Consider the following 14363-nt stretch of genomic DNA (forward strand, 5'->3'; position numbering starts at 1 on the left):
TCGAAACTTCTTCGTATTATTAACATGTTAACTAATATTAACAATATCACGAGTGGTTTTTCAAACCAATTATATGAGTTGTGTGAGTATTGGGTGTACGATAATTATTTTCAAAAGTCGTCGGTTTCGCGATTACGATTTTATTTAATATTTGTATGCACTCTATATCTGTAAACATATATATATAAATCGTCCAATATTTTTTATTACACTGAACTAATCTTTTACGATTGCTGTATGTATTATTTTCTCTATAAGCGTATTGGATTTAGGGGAGCTGCCGTTCCGGAAATAATTGTGCACAAACGATCGGCCCGAGCGGAATGCGAATCAACAGAAGACCGCGGAAATCAAATCCGTATTTGTACGTATATATTTCAAGCTGGTATTCTTGATAAAACATTTAATGCTAGTTATTATTATTATTATTATTATTATTTTCTTATCTCACCGATCAGTTTTTGTTTATAATTCTTTTATTATTATTGTTATTGTTATTATTTTTCGAGTTGTCTCGGTAATCAGAAACGGTTATGCGACAGCACACAGCAGGACATAGCGAGGTTATAGCATTTCCAGCGCGACAATAAAATTAGCATCATCGCGATCGTCAAAGTTAGGTGCGCGCGCGAGATGCGCGGTAAGCGACGAGCGCGCGCGCGATCTCGAACTTTCGGCCGAACTTCTCGTCGGACGTCTCCGGTCGTCGGGGTATCGCTCCGGCGAAAAAAACGACGAACCGAACGCGGTGTACAACATTGTCATGCAACGCGTTGGAAATCGTGTTCGGACCTTACGAGTCACGTCGCCGACGCCTCCGCACGTTATTATTACCATCGTTACGGCGCCGTTATGCGACGCATACCGCCGGGCACATTATTACATAATAATATCGGAACGATGTGATGTACACCCGCACGATGACTTCATTACACCGTTCCGGTTGTCACGTACACTGCACTCGGAAACCAATATCGCGCACGTCCGTCGCGAAGTAATACGCGCAATTCGTAGCCGGGGAATGTTCGAGTCGTTCGCGGCGCGTAAATCAAACGGCATCATTGCGGCACGACGAGCTTTTTTTTTTTTTTTAACGCTTTTTTTCGTTTAATTTCCCCGTAACGCGGTGTACGTACGCGCAGGGACGTATTTAAACTTACTTCTAGTGGGAGAGGGGGGGCGACTCAAATTTTTTCTTTAATTCAGGTTAGATTTTTGTTGATCTTTATATCAAGTGAAACCTTAGTTTTTTTTTTTTTTTTTAATCTAATGCCAGGTCCACTTAGAATGGTCTTTTGTGTGGTTCTTTTTTAACACCTATCTGTGTTTTGAATGTTTCGCTTGTGTTTTACCTAATTTTTCACTACGTATGGACTGGGTCTTCGATCAAAATAATATAGGTATATTATTCATCGTTACGGGACATATAAACGTTATAAGCAATTGAGCGTTTAACGCTATAAGTAATTTAAACGTTATTAAATTTAAGCATTTAAACGTTATACAAATTTAAACGTTTTTAAAAATTTTCCATTTACCGTTATTGACAGTTAATTTTATTAATTTTATTGAAAAATTAAGCGTTTTGCGTTATTTAAATTAGTGTAAAATTTGAAACGTTTTCAAACGTAGTAATACTATAAAATAAATCATAATTTTTGTTTCTCAGTAAAATACCGATAACTTATATAAAAATTGTCTTGGTCTAAAAATTCTCGGGGGGGAGGGGGGCGATTGCCCCCATCGCCCCCCTCAAATACGCCACTGCGTACGCGTACGAGTAGGGCGGTATGCGATTCGACGTTGAACACGGCCAAACGTCCGAAAGTGGAATGGAAAACATTTCACGGTTAAACGGCGCAACGGCAACACGAAAAATTCGAAAAAAATATTTGCTCTAGTTTGCCGCAACGCTGTCTTACGTTTATCGCATCCGAACACTCTGCAAACGCTGTTAAATTATCCGGTAACACTCGTGTTCAAGCGGAACTCGTGCGCGTAATCATTTGCTCGTACCGTTTAATGAGATCAATACGATCAACAGTTTTACTTACAGTGTTATTTTTCTTCGCCTGGTAAGACGTGTATCATCATCCGCCTTAGGCTTCTCTACGATTCGTTTTTTTTCACTACAAGCAATTATTATTCATTTAGGTTTATATTAATTTTAACATTATACTTTAAACCATCTAGTACTGTTGCACGATGTGTAATAGATAAAATAGTGTATATGTAATATAAGATTAGCATTTATTGGTAGTTAAATGTTTTTAATACATTTTAATACATTCTAGGATTCCAGCTCTAACTAGTGACTCCGACGAAACTGTGTTTTGTTCTTCTAGAACTTTTTAAATTTTATAAACGATTAATAGCGCATCACGTTAACAGAATTAATTCATTGAAGAGCTCTATGAACATGTACGGAATACTGTAATTTCAGCCATAACATATTATTTTCCCTATCAATTAATTAAAACAATTATTAGTACTACTTCGAGTCAGCGTTTATGTTCTCCCTTCGTACGAGTGCAGATTATATTATGATAGACAATACACTTTACGCTGTATAAAAGTTATGCTATTGTTTTATAATGCGAATTTATACCACTGTCTCAAACGTGCAATTGATATTAAGCTTTATTTTCAACATGCTATTAACAATAGACAATTAAAAATCGAAGTCCGTGCTGCAGAAATACAAATAAATTCATAAAACAATTATCATTACACTAGTCATCGTGTATTTCAGCGGCTAAATCGTTCGGGAATGATTATCGCTAAAGTAGATTTAATCATATCAAATCGAATTCTGTGACCATTTCGTGTGCAACGGATGATCTCCAAGTGTTATCGATACATCTGCCGTGAAACCTATATAAATCAATATTTTCCGATGAAGGGAACCTCTTCTTCGGATCGGATATTTTTAATAAAAATTCGTTTAAAGAACATCGAATTAATATCCATTGGCTGTTCCAATAAATTCTTAAAAATATTTTTTTTCTATAGAATATATTCCAATTGGTTTGAAACGTTCACTTAAACGAATGATAAAATATGTATATTTAAATTGTTTTTTGACTTTACGCGCGTAATCGTGTGTTTAAACTTTAAACAGTTTAACGACAATCGTTGTATGGATACAATCGAACCGGACGATATCTCGGCAAAGGACCGTATCGATGGGTGAGTTTCCCGTCACGATCCCGTCCGATCTCTCCGCGTTAGATTTCAACGTCCGGATGGATCCAGATGGTTCAAGTCATGGACGGTCAAGTCCGATGCCTGACGATGACGAGACGAACGGAGCTGTTCGCGAATCGTCCGGGAGGAAATACGATCAAACGGCGAAAATCATATTTAAACATCGGAAAGGACAAATCGGCGTTTCGTTTACAAACAACGATAACTACCATCCCCCCGCAACCACGCCGGAATGATAAATTAAGTGCGGCTAACAACCACGCCGTTGTCTAATCGGCTATCAATCATCCGGACCAATATGGTGCTCGCGGCACGACTACAAAACCGTAGCCGTTACCCGCAACTATCACCCTCCAGTGCGGTTCGTTATATCCGACGACGGTACGTACACGAAACGCACATGTTGTGCTATCCAATACGTATTATACACGTACGTGCAGAGGCTGCGGAACGGAAAATCTCTGCGGTGGACCCGGGGGTGTGTGTGACAAACAACGGTATAATGTCATTTTCAATTATTATTGTTATTGATGTGCGTATACGTGTGCACGGGGAGGGGGGAGTGACTGTCCGGTCGAATAATATAATATTCGTGGGGTGTGTGCGATCAGCTTTCGAATAAACATACGCCCGCGCGCACCACCGCGAAGTGACCAATTGTCGCCGCCCGATGCGTTTCAATTCGTGAAAAGCATTATTCCGAATCCGTCCTGTACACCCCACCAGCATGTTCTCACCCTTTGTGCTCGTCGCTCTCCAATTATGATCAATGTTTTTTATATCTCCTTGTCTCTCTCTATCTCCCTTTAGACCGTTCCAATACGATATTTTTTCGCATGTTCGACGCGAACGATGACGATGACATTCCCGATCTGGTGTCGCGGCGGACACCCGTCCGTCGTTGTTCGACACGTGACGACGGAAATGATAGCGATTCGGTTTTTGTCAAAAATAAAAATTCCGCGCGTCCATCACGGACACCGAGCAACAGCAATAAAAATAGAAATAAATCCCTGTTGAAACGTTCGTGTCGAAACAGCCCGCGTCCCCGGCCGGATTCGTCGCGTCAGCTGCCTTTCTTTTTTTAATTTGTGTAATTTATTTATAATCGACAATCGCGTTTTCGGTAACTGTGCTCGTACGGAATATTTTAAACTTGTGTCTACCGATGGTTGATCGCGGTCGTAAGACACCGAGCCTTACGGGCGTTTAATAATATTACACCGACGCATTCAACACAGAAGTCTTCTTCATCTCGTGTCGGTCTTCATGTACGCAAGTAAAAACGTAACAACATAATTGCAAACATACTTCTTCCATATCAATACGTTATTAACATGAACTACGAACGAAAACGATCGAGTTTATATTACATTCAATAAAATATTTATTTTCCTTCGCAGTGTATTCGAATTCCTATAGTTTCTTTTAAACGGCTAAATTAAAAATTCAACAGTATTACACGCCTTGATAAGATTCGCCGAAAAGTTTATCTTTTCAAATTTTACATTTTTTCGTCCGTGTACGAACACTATTTTATGTATGATGTAGTATTAAATAAACTTTAATTAAAATATCATTGTTGAATTATATTTGTATAGCCTACGAGTAAAATATAAACGTATCAAAATGCAAAAAAATAAGTTGATTTCGTGACTTATTAGCAACAATATTTTCATGCTGCGTTTAGAAGCAAAACTTCCAAAAACCTCTCGACGAAACTTCGTTGTAATTAATGAGAAGACAAGTCCCGTGCTGTCCCTGTAATATTAATGTGTTTTAAATGAACCTTCACAGACACCTGTAAACTAACGACTTTTTAATACTACACAGAGCTAAATGCGAATGTCCCATGAACCCTTCGCAAGCTTCATAACGTATAAATTTAAAAATAAGCAAAAACAATTATTTTGTCTAGTCCAACTCTATATAGTTTAACTAAAACATTTTTTTTTTTTCATTCAAATGTCCCTCGATTATAAGACCATTTTAGCATTTTAAAAATCACACACTCAATATTAGAAGCTATTGAATTAAATAATATATTACATTAATTGTACATATACAAAACACCAAAATATATTGCTTATAACAAATTATATTTTTCACGAACTATGAACTCATAAAATGTATAAAATATTTAATTTTTTAACATTGAGTTGAAGTAAGTCCTAGTTACATTTTCTTAAATTCAAAATGTTTTATTTATAAAACGTTCGTATTACAAATGTTTTTCCGTGTTATGAATGTATATTTTCCACTCCACTTGATCTCAATTTGTTGAAACATGTTTGAAATTGTGTTTATTTAAAATACACGTTATTTCATAGGTCCAATCATTAGGTTAAAATTATTATTAGTATATTTGCCAAGAATTTATTGTCAAATGTTTAAATTAAACTTTCAGACATTAAACAAAGTTATAAATTTTAATATTTATAGCACAAAAACGTTTGAAGTTTCGACGACGTATAAGATTTATCTTGTTAAAACCGACTAGAAAAAACGTGTAATTTACGATAACGGTGGTAATAAATTGATAACTATGCATGTCTAACTAGATAGTAATTAGAAAACAATTTCTAATATCGTGGAATAACTAAACACTTAATTCATAAACATTTGAGTTAAATACATTAAGAAGGGCTAGTTTATAGGTTTTACCATTTAATCAGTTGCTACCATTTAAATCGAAAATTACGTAAATTGTAATAAGTAGTGATAGTTTTTAAAAACAGTTAATATATTTGAGGCCAAGCATCGATTAATAATTCATTGAATGTAGAATGAATTTTTAAAGTATTTTTTATGTCGAAGGTATGCCTTTTATTGGAGCGGATTTGAGGTTTTTAAACTATAGATGACCATCGTTCACGTTGCTTCAACTTAAACGCTTTGTCATATCGACTTTTATATCATTCATATATCAATATTTATTTTTATTGTCCATAATAATTGATTGTTATCTATCGAACTCTTTGTATCGTATCGTAACAATCTGTAATAAAGACTGGCGTTTATTCAGTGTTTTAGATAAATGTTTAATAAATATTTTTAAAAATCGATTTTAATGATATGCGATTAAAATTTTCAACGCAATATCATTATTAATTGAAAAAAAAACGTAATGGCAGTAACTTTTCGTTCATTCATAACGTATATTACGAACGAATTGAAGAAATATAGGAGTCCAAAAGAACTCTATCTACGGCCGACAAAAATAAATGTGCAAAAGACTATAGGAACATGCGTAAGTATAACGTTATTGCTATCAATTGTTAATATCGTCTCATTAAAATTATGGCCAATGGTACGGAGAGTATACGTTGTGTGGAAAATGAACAGCTTTTCGATATAAATTATTCTATACATATAGCAATCGGCCATGGAGGCTGCGACCTACGTATGATCAGTGTCGTATTTAGTAATTTTGCACCCCGGCAAAAAAAAAAAAATTGGTGACCCTCTAAGGGGCCTATCTACGGAATATATAGGAGATAGATATTCTAAAATCAATGCTATTTTTGTGTAGTAGGCACGTCACCGCACGCCGCACGCAATAACATAATACGCCGTATTATTATAAATAAATTATGTTTATTAACATTATCACAACAAATTTGGGAACTGATATTAGGTATATTAATAATATTCTAGATCGCTGATAGCCATATTCTTATAAATATATTAATAAATTAAATACATTAAAATTAATTTATGATACTGTTATTAAAAACAAAAAAAAAAAAAATTTAAAAATAATTTTAAAAGTTCAATAATTCTTAAATGAGCAAATTTCCGACCACAAAATTTTGGCGACCCCAAAAAACTTGCGCCCAGGGCAGTTGTAGCCAGTGGCTCCCTTAAATACGGCCCTGCGTATGATGATTGAACTTAAATTAAAATATGCTAATATCATAAATGAAACAATAATGGTTAACCCTGTTGTGATAAATAATAATAAGTAAATAATAAATAAATATTAATTTATTTAATATTTTAATATAATTGCAATATTTAGAAACATTGCCCTTTTTTTTTTTTTTTTTTTTTTTTGGGACTAACATCAATTACTAGTCATTTATGACGATTCCTTACTAAATCAGGTATTGTTGTCATTGATTAGCCATTGTCGACATTAACTAATTATCATATTTTCCTGTAATATATACACCGCACGTATAGAATTTAGGTTGTACACGTCACACTGTAACAATAAAATAGTATAATGGAGTACATAAATGGTATGCGTTCGTGAGACACGGATTCCCGTATATTGCTTTACAACAAAATAATCGGCGTGGGCACGTGAGTGTGTTTATGTGTGTGTATGTATGTGCACGTGTTAAAAGCGTAAACGTGCGTACACAAGCCGATGCTAATGATTTAGTGTACAATATTCCGTCGCAAGACTTACCGCGATTGATGTTAATCTCGCCAGATATATTTTTACGTTTATGCGCAAACCGTGGTGTTGACACACAACCCTTTTTTTTTCAGTGCCGTGGCCCTGCGTTTTTTTCCCGTCGAACTCCCTTAATTACTATGCTCAGCCATGCAGGCGAATATTTGTTATTTGTTCAGTCGGCGTATTATTATCCGACGCCGCATCGGAGGCTCAGGCAAACTCACGTCTGGGCGTGGTTAATTAATTTATGATTAAATCCTCTAACCGACACGCACGTAACTGTCGCAAAGATAGTTTTGGGCTTGTTTCGATTGATAAACGTAAAACATTAACAATCAACGATAGTAAAACCATAATATTATTTAGGTTTTCCTCGCCATCGGTACACAACAATTTCGAAACGTTTACATCGATCTCGTCCGATAAACATGTACCACGCTTCACCACGTGACCATCAGGTAATAATTATAATAAAAAAAAAAAAAAAAAAAAAATAAGTCTATTAATTTTCTATCGCAGAGCGTATAAACCTACCACAGCCGATACCTGTAATATATGTATATGTGCGGTTGGCGCCAAACCGTCGTAAAATCGACTCTTACGACGACCAATTACAGCATGGCCTGAGTAAAGAGAGTGCACATTGTGGTGTGTGTAGATACTCGAGGGTTGCGAAATGATATTTAAAGTTCGCGAGGTGATCGCCGGGTCGGTTTGATCCTAGCGAAAAGAGACGTTGGTCCGGGTGAGTAGCCGATATAATGCGAATGCAAACCCGTCAAGGGAAAGTAGAATGCTGTTGCCTCCAGATAAAATTTCACCACACTTGCTTAATCAAAAATTTAAAAATCTATCGTCTATCATCTGATCATCTGGCTTGTGAATCACATTGACTAGTGGACTTGACATTTAAAAATTTAAAAACAATTCAGATATATTCCATATTGATTATAATTTTATTTAATTATAATTAAAAGAGTTATTCTAAAGAAAAAAAAAATACTTTTATATGAAAAGTTATAGATACGTGGTTTATATATTATCATAGTGTAATTAATTTTGTATTTTTCAATACCCTTTTAATTTTGATTAGAAATTTGTCACGGAAACAACTTTTACATTCAAATAAATACAAGAGTTGTATTATAAAAAACAATTATTTTTCTCTTTATTATTATTTTTATTAACTATTATATTTATGCATAAAAACGTTTTGTGAATTACGAACGTACTTGATAACATCTGATTATGTTTACATTTAATTTAATAACATATTAGATACGAGTCTGTAAATATAACTCATACCTAAAATACTGAAATACTGATTTCTAATATTTAATTTGTTTAATTACATAGAACACTTTTTCGATAATACAAAGAAGAACAATCAAATTTTTAGATTATCGTATAATAATTTTATAAAAAAAAGTATATTGCATATTTTAAAACTATTATTATACTATATATTCATATTTTAATCATTTTTGTAATTTACGATTAAGGTTTTTCACAATAAATAAATAGATAATTTGTTCAATAATCAGTATTACAGATTAATAACACATAAATTACGGAAAAATGCAGAAAGATATTTAATTTCATTGAATTTTAAATTTACGCTTTCAAGTTTTAGAATAAACTGTGTTACAGCAGCATACAAATGTATAACTAAATTTTCTAAGTGATGAAACGAAAATTCGTTGAATCCGTTGGTCAATCTCTGTGTCCGTGAATGCTTACGACTCAAAATATCTTATGTCCTATAAATAACGTTTAGCTGTCGCGAGTCAAATTTTGAGATACCAAATCGGAATGCCAAAAAACGTTCTACTTATGGTAATCGGTATTAGTATTAGTGATCTTAGTGCAAATAACGAAATGTTATTGAAGACGTTTTATTGCAGTAATTCGACATACGGTCGACGAACATTCGTTTACCGATAAGTTACCTATGGTTGAGAATTTCTCGGAGTGGCGCCATAACAATAAAAAATATTTCAGGTACACGAATAAATAAAAGGCAGTTCGAAAATATGGATGCAACGTATCAGCTGATGTACACTAACTGCAAATGCTTTTGTGAGATTCGGATAATAATTTACACTCAAAATACGGGAATATAGCACGGCAATGCATAGAAAACTAACGTATACATTGCACAGTTCATATAATATTTAAATTCCGCGCGGATACCTCCGGTGTATTTCGATCGTATGCATATTTAAAACAAACTGTGTAAGAGAGACCGATTTCGTCAACCGAGAATCGTTAACATTAAAAATTAATTGATTCTATTAATGTTAAAATGTTTTATTTTAAAATTAATTATTCGCTCCGAAAGTTAATCCCGTAGCGTCATCACTGCACGTTTATACTGTATTGCTGTTAAACCTCTCAGAAGCGGACTACCATTTCGAGTCTTGTCACAAATACGCGCGCGATTGGCGAACCTTCAGTACGACTATAACGTGGTATGATTTATTATTTTTTAAAGTTTATTCGCAAGTTTAATCGTTTGATTTTCGAACCCGATGTTAATCAAATGCGATTAACATACTGGTACTAATACTGTGTACATATATCATATTTATAATATTATACTTTATTGGGTTATCTTAAAATGGAAAAAAATTAATATAAAGTATGCAAAGTTATCAAATGTTGACGATATCCTATTATAACATCATGTTTACACGGCAAATGGATAAATATTTATAAATTTTTCGTTATTTGTGAAAGTACTTTTTTTTTCTTTTTTTTTTTTTTTTTTAGCGTTGTAGCCGAATTAATTAAACGCCATTTCTCGTGCACTCTAAGCGTATTTTTATACGTTAAATGTGCATAAAATACGCAATGATTTTTATAAAATTTCACGTTTTCTAGTGTTAAAACATTATTGGGGTATACGATTAATTGAAAATTTGATGCTTACATGGATAATAATGAACATGTATAATATTATATGGGGTAAGTTTTATTTTTGAACATTATTTTATTCCAAAAATAGGCACTTCTCAATATCGAGAACTGTTCGCAAACACTCACTTAGGTGTCTATAGAATTTAAAAGTTTCATTGTGATTATTTATTCATTTTTCCACATGGACAAATTATCTCTGCTAGTTCATGTAAAAATCATCGACGGACTTTAATACGGATCGGCTCCTAATGCTACAACATTACGCACGTAAATTGAATTTTGTTGTATTTTTAATTTTTCAACATTTTACCAAGTCAAAATTCAAAAATTATTCTGATCTTGTTTTCAATTTCTCTCTCTCACACTTTCACTGTTATTCGACTACTATTCTTACAATAAACAACGAGCGTCGCTGCACTAGTAGTTTGTTTTGAATTTTAGTTGAATTACGAAAGTTCACTACGCCAAACAGTCGCAATTAGTCATCAAAACGACCGCTTCCGTGACGAGCTATTCTTTTCGTTTCATCCCCGTGGCCGTCCAATTAGAATTTTAGAATAAAAGCAACTAATAGATATCTACATTATGAATGTTGATTTTTTTGTACCGAAAACCTTATTAAGATGTGCGTATAAATTTAAAATTCATTTATAGTCTAGTGGCCAAACCAACACGGACAGTGTACATAAAGTTTTCGTGCAATTAGATAACTTCGGGACTTTTGTAAATGCACGTATCTACCCGTGAAATGACATAACTACTATTCTTGGGCAATTGTCGAAATAACAAATTCACCGAACTCGCCCACTGCCGTATAATTAGGTTATAACACGCACATATTATATGGATGGTAAAAGCCTGTTCGAATGAGTTAAAAACACAAAACATTAAAACAACCGACAAACCGAAAATATTGATGTATATTAGTCAATATCGTTATATGTCCTATCAAAGGAAATCGTTAAGGTTTTTTTATTTTATTTTTTTTTCACCATTGTAACATAGTAACAGCATATTATTCGGTTATACTTATCGGGAAAACGTTGAATAAGGTACTGTATTATCATAAGATATTAAACTGACATAATATTTTTAATAACTAATTGCGGTTTAAAAATATAACTTTTAAATTCTTCGGAAAATTGTTTGAAGAATTAAATATAACCATATAACGTTATTTATTAATTTAATAATTCTAATAATAATTGTAATAACAACTTGATTTTGTTTAAATTTACTGAGGATAAATGAATAGGTGTAAACGGTTTTCCTAACAACCAGATCTGCAAGAAAATTGAGAGTACTAATATTGAATTTCACATATTAATATTAAAAATTCCAAAAACCGTCGGTGAATTCTTTCGATATTGAACCCTTAGTTTTTAATAAAAATAAAAAAAACGATATTTTACAATCAATCTTTTCTCAGCGATGTTTTATTAACAATATTTTCGAAGCACATAAATAATATGCAAACATAATCAAAGAATGAACGCGTTTAATTTTAATTTTGTTATGAAAAATAAATTGCTCATGAAATTTAAAGTATTCTCTTTCTCTATTTATTATTACTTAAAACTCCATAATTGGTAATCGTCAGAAATTGAGAATAATTTTGTCAACTGTATTTAAGTATAGAATTCAGAAGTTTTAACTCGCAATAATTTTACAAATTATAATACCGTTTTCAATAATAAGTAATACAACGAAATTATCACATTAATTTTATGATTTAAATACAATTATAGGGCTACTTTTATTTTTAATAAATGTTCTTCATTTTTATCGTTTAAATGGCATATAATTATTATGATATTGGCATAACTATATTTCCATTTATAATGGATAAATTATTTAGTAAGCATATAGTGATAATAATTAAATCAAGCAGATTTATATTGGAACACGATGTTGTACTCACATTCTAAATATTGGATATATTTTATGAGAATAAAGAAATACACGACTAGTTAACTACTATTACTGTTATTCGAATACTCTGTTGACATAACCTTATTGTACAGTGTGAATTTATTTAGTACTAAACGAATCGCATATCGTTGAAATAAACCGACCAAACGTTTTTCCACTCGAAATATTTTTTATACTTGTAATTGATTTCAAATTGTTCATCGTTCAGTAGAATTTAATGGTATAATATAAATTCGATCGTTTCAAGTCGAACAGTCGGTACTAAAATATCTACGAAAACCGTATAGGTATTTACCCGTAACCTTAACGGTTTGAAAAATACTCTATAATCGTGCTTTCGGACTTTAAAACATACAGATTGAAAAAACATTCTGTAGAAAATACAAATACTAGCGAATTTAGATGAAAAACATAACGTTAAAAATATTTTACCACAAAATCCTAATGATTGATTGGGCACGTTAAATTTTGAATCGAATTTTTCGGTTGACGTTCGTCGTGTGCGTCTCGAACGAAAAAAATGAAAACGGAAATCAGTCGGTTCTCAACGTAAACGATTACGACGTCTGCGACCGATTTTTATTTTGCGAATAACACAAAAAATCCCGAAACGAGACGGGACTCACGAAGGAGTTGAAAACGTCCGACCGCCGAGCGTCACCGACGCACACAGTCGGTTCGTCTTCTTCGGGTGTAGCGGAAAAGGCTGAGAATATTATACGCGCGAGTGCCGCGTGGAAAAATCGCGAGCAAACCGATCAACGCGATCGGTACCGCCGTACGGTGCAGACGAGGGCCAAGGGCAGAAAACACGAAAAAATAATAAAAATAATAAAACAAAACGAACAGCAAACGTGGCCGGGTAGGAATTATAAAAAATAAACATTGAACTGAACCGTTATATTACTATGATTATTTTCAAACGTCTATAACGCAATATGATATCATCATGCAATGTGTACCTACTTGACGGTCGTCGGGTGCGAGTGTTTCTCGTCGGGCAAACAGCGTCCATGTACTGAACACATGCGAGACACGCCGCGCGCCAGCCGACCACGACCACCCGACGATTTGGCCGTGGAAGCGCAAGCGCCGGCCCAAAGCGGCACACCGCCTTCGAATCCGTCGCGCCGTGCCCGGTCAACAAGTCACCTAGCGCGCTCCCCCCTCACCCTCACAACGCTCCCACACCCCCGCCCCGAACGAATAGCCTCGGACTCTCTCCGCCCTCTTGGTCGTCTCGTCGTATGGACACCTAACGCCCATCCCCCCTAGGTCAACCCCCTAGGTGACACGTCGCGTTGCCCCCTCGCCGACAAGCCCCCCGTAACTTGTGTTAGGCGATCGTGACGACGAAGACGACAGAAGAACAATAAAAATTATATTAATAGCAGTACGATAATCTAACACTATTCGGTAACCTAACACATCAAATGAGCCAAACACATCGAATGGTTTCTATTTCGTCCGTTAATATTGGTAAAATCAGCCATGAGCCACGTGTCCGACGTACTCTTGTTGTACGAGATCGTCGTTGAAACAATAACGGATCGAGAGAGAGCTCGATTTATATGAAACACTTCTGTTTGGATCCAGGTAAATGTTTTTTCGGTGTTCTCGTGGTGATCAATGACCGCAATTGGTTTCAAATGTGCCACTTGCGGTTATACCGTTGATCGACGAGTTTGCAAAGTTCATCTTATTGACATAACGCGATATTTTTCAAACTACAATATTAACAACGGTACACACGATACAGTACATATTTTAGTATTTATGATTTTTTTTTAATTCCATATTAAAAATGTCATGCATTTTACGTTTTTTTTTTTCTATCAATGCTTTATTGTAAAAATATACCATTAGTTATTAGTGACTTTTATACAACTTATAAAAC

At 34.2% G+C, this 14363-nt stretch overlaps 1 protein-coding gene across 2 annotated transcripts in view; it reads right to left on the reverse strand.

The window, feature by feature from the left end:
* LOC112683505 (heterogeneous nuclear ribonucleoprotein C-like 3) overlaps positions 1–13552 on the reverse strand; it is a 117192-nt gene extending 103640 nt beyond the window's left edge. Inside the window, exon 1 of one of the 2 annotated variants that reach the window (XM_025554557.1) lies at positions 13433–13552. In XM_025554557.1, coding sequence (XP_025410342.1) covers positions 13433–13481 — 49 coding nt within the window. In that variant the 5' untranslated portion in view covers positions 13482–13552. Of the gene's footprint in view, positions 1–13428 lie in introns of both variants that reach the window. The other variant, XM_025554558.1, reaches the window with a different exon arrangement.
* Between the last annotated feature and the right edge of the window lie 811 nt (positions 13553–14363).

This window comes from Sipha flava, unplaced genomic scaffold, assembly GCF_003268045.1.
Source record: "Sipha flava isolate LNK unplaced genomic scaffold, YSA_version1 228_pilon_pilon, whole genome shotgun sequence".
NCBI classification, from domain to species: Eukaryota; Metazoa; Arthropoda; class Insecta; order Hemiptera; family Aphididae; genus Sipha; species Sipha flava.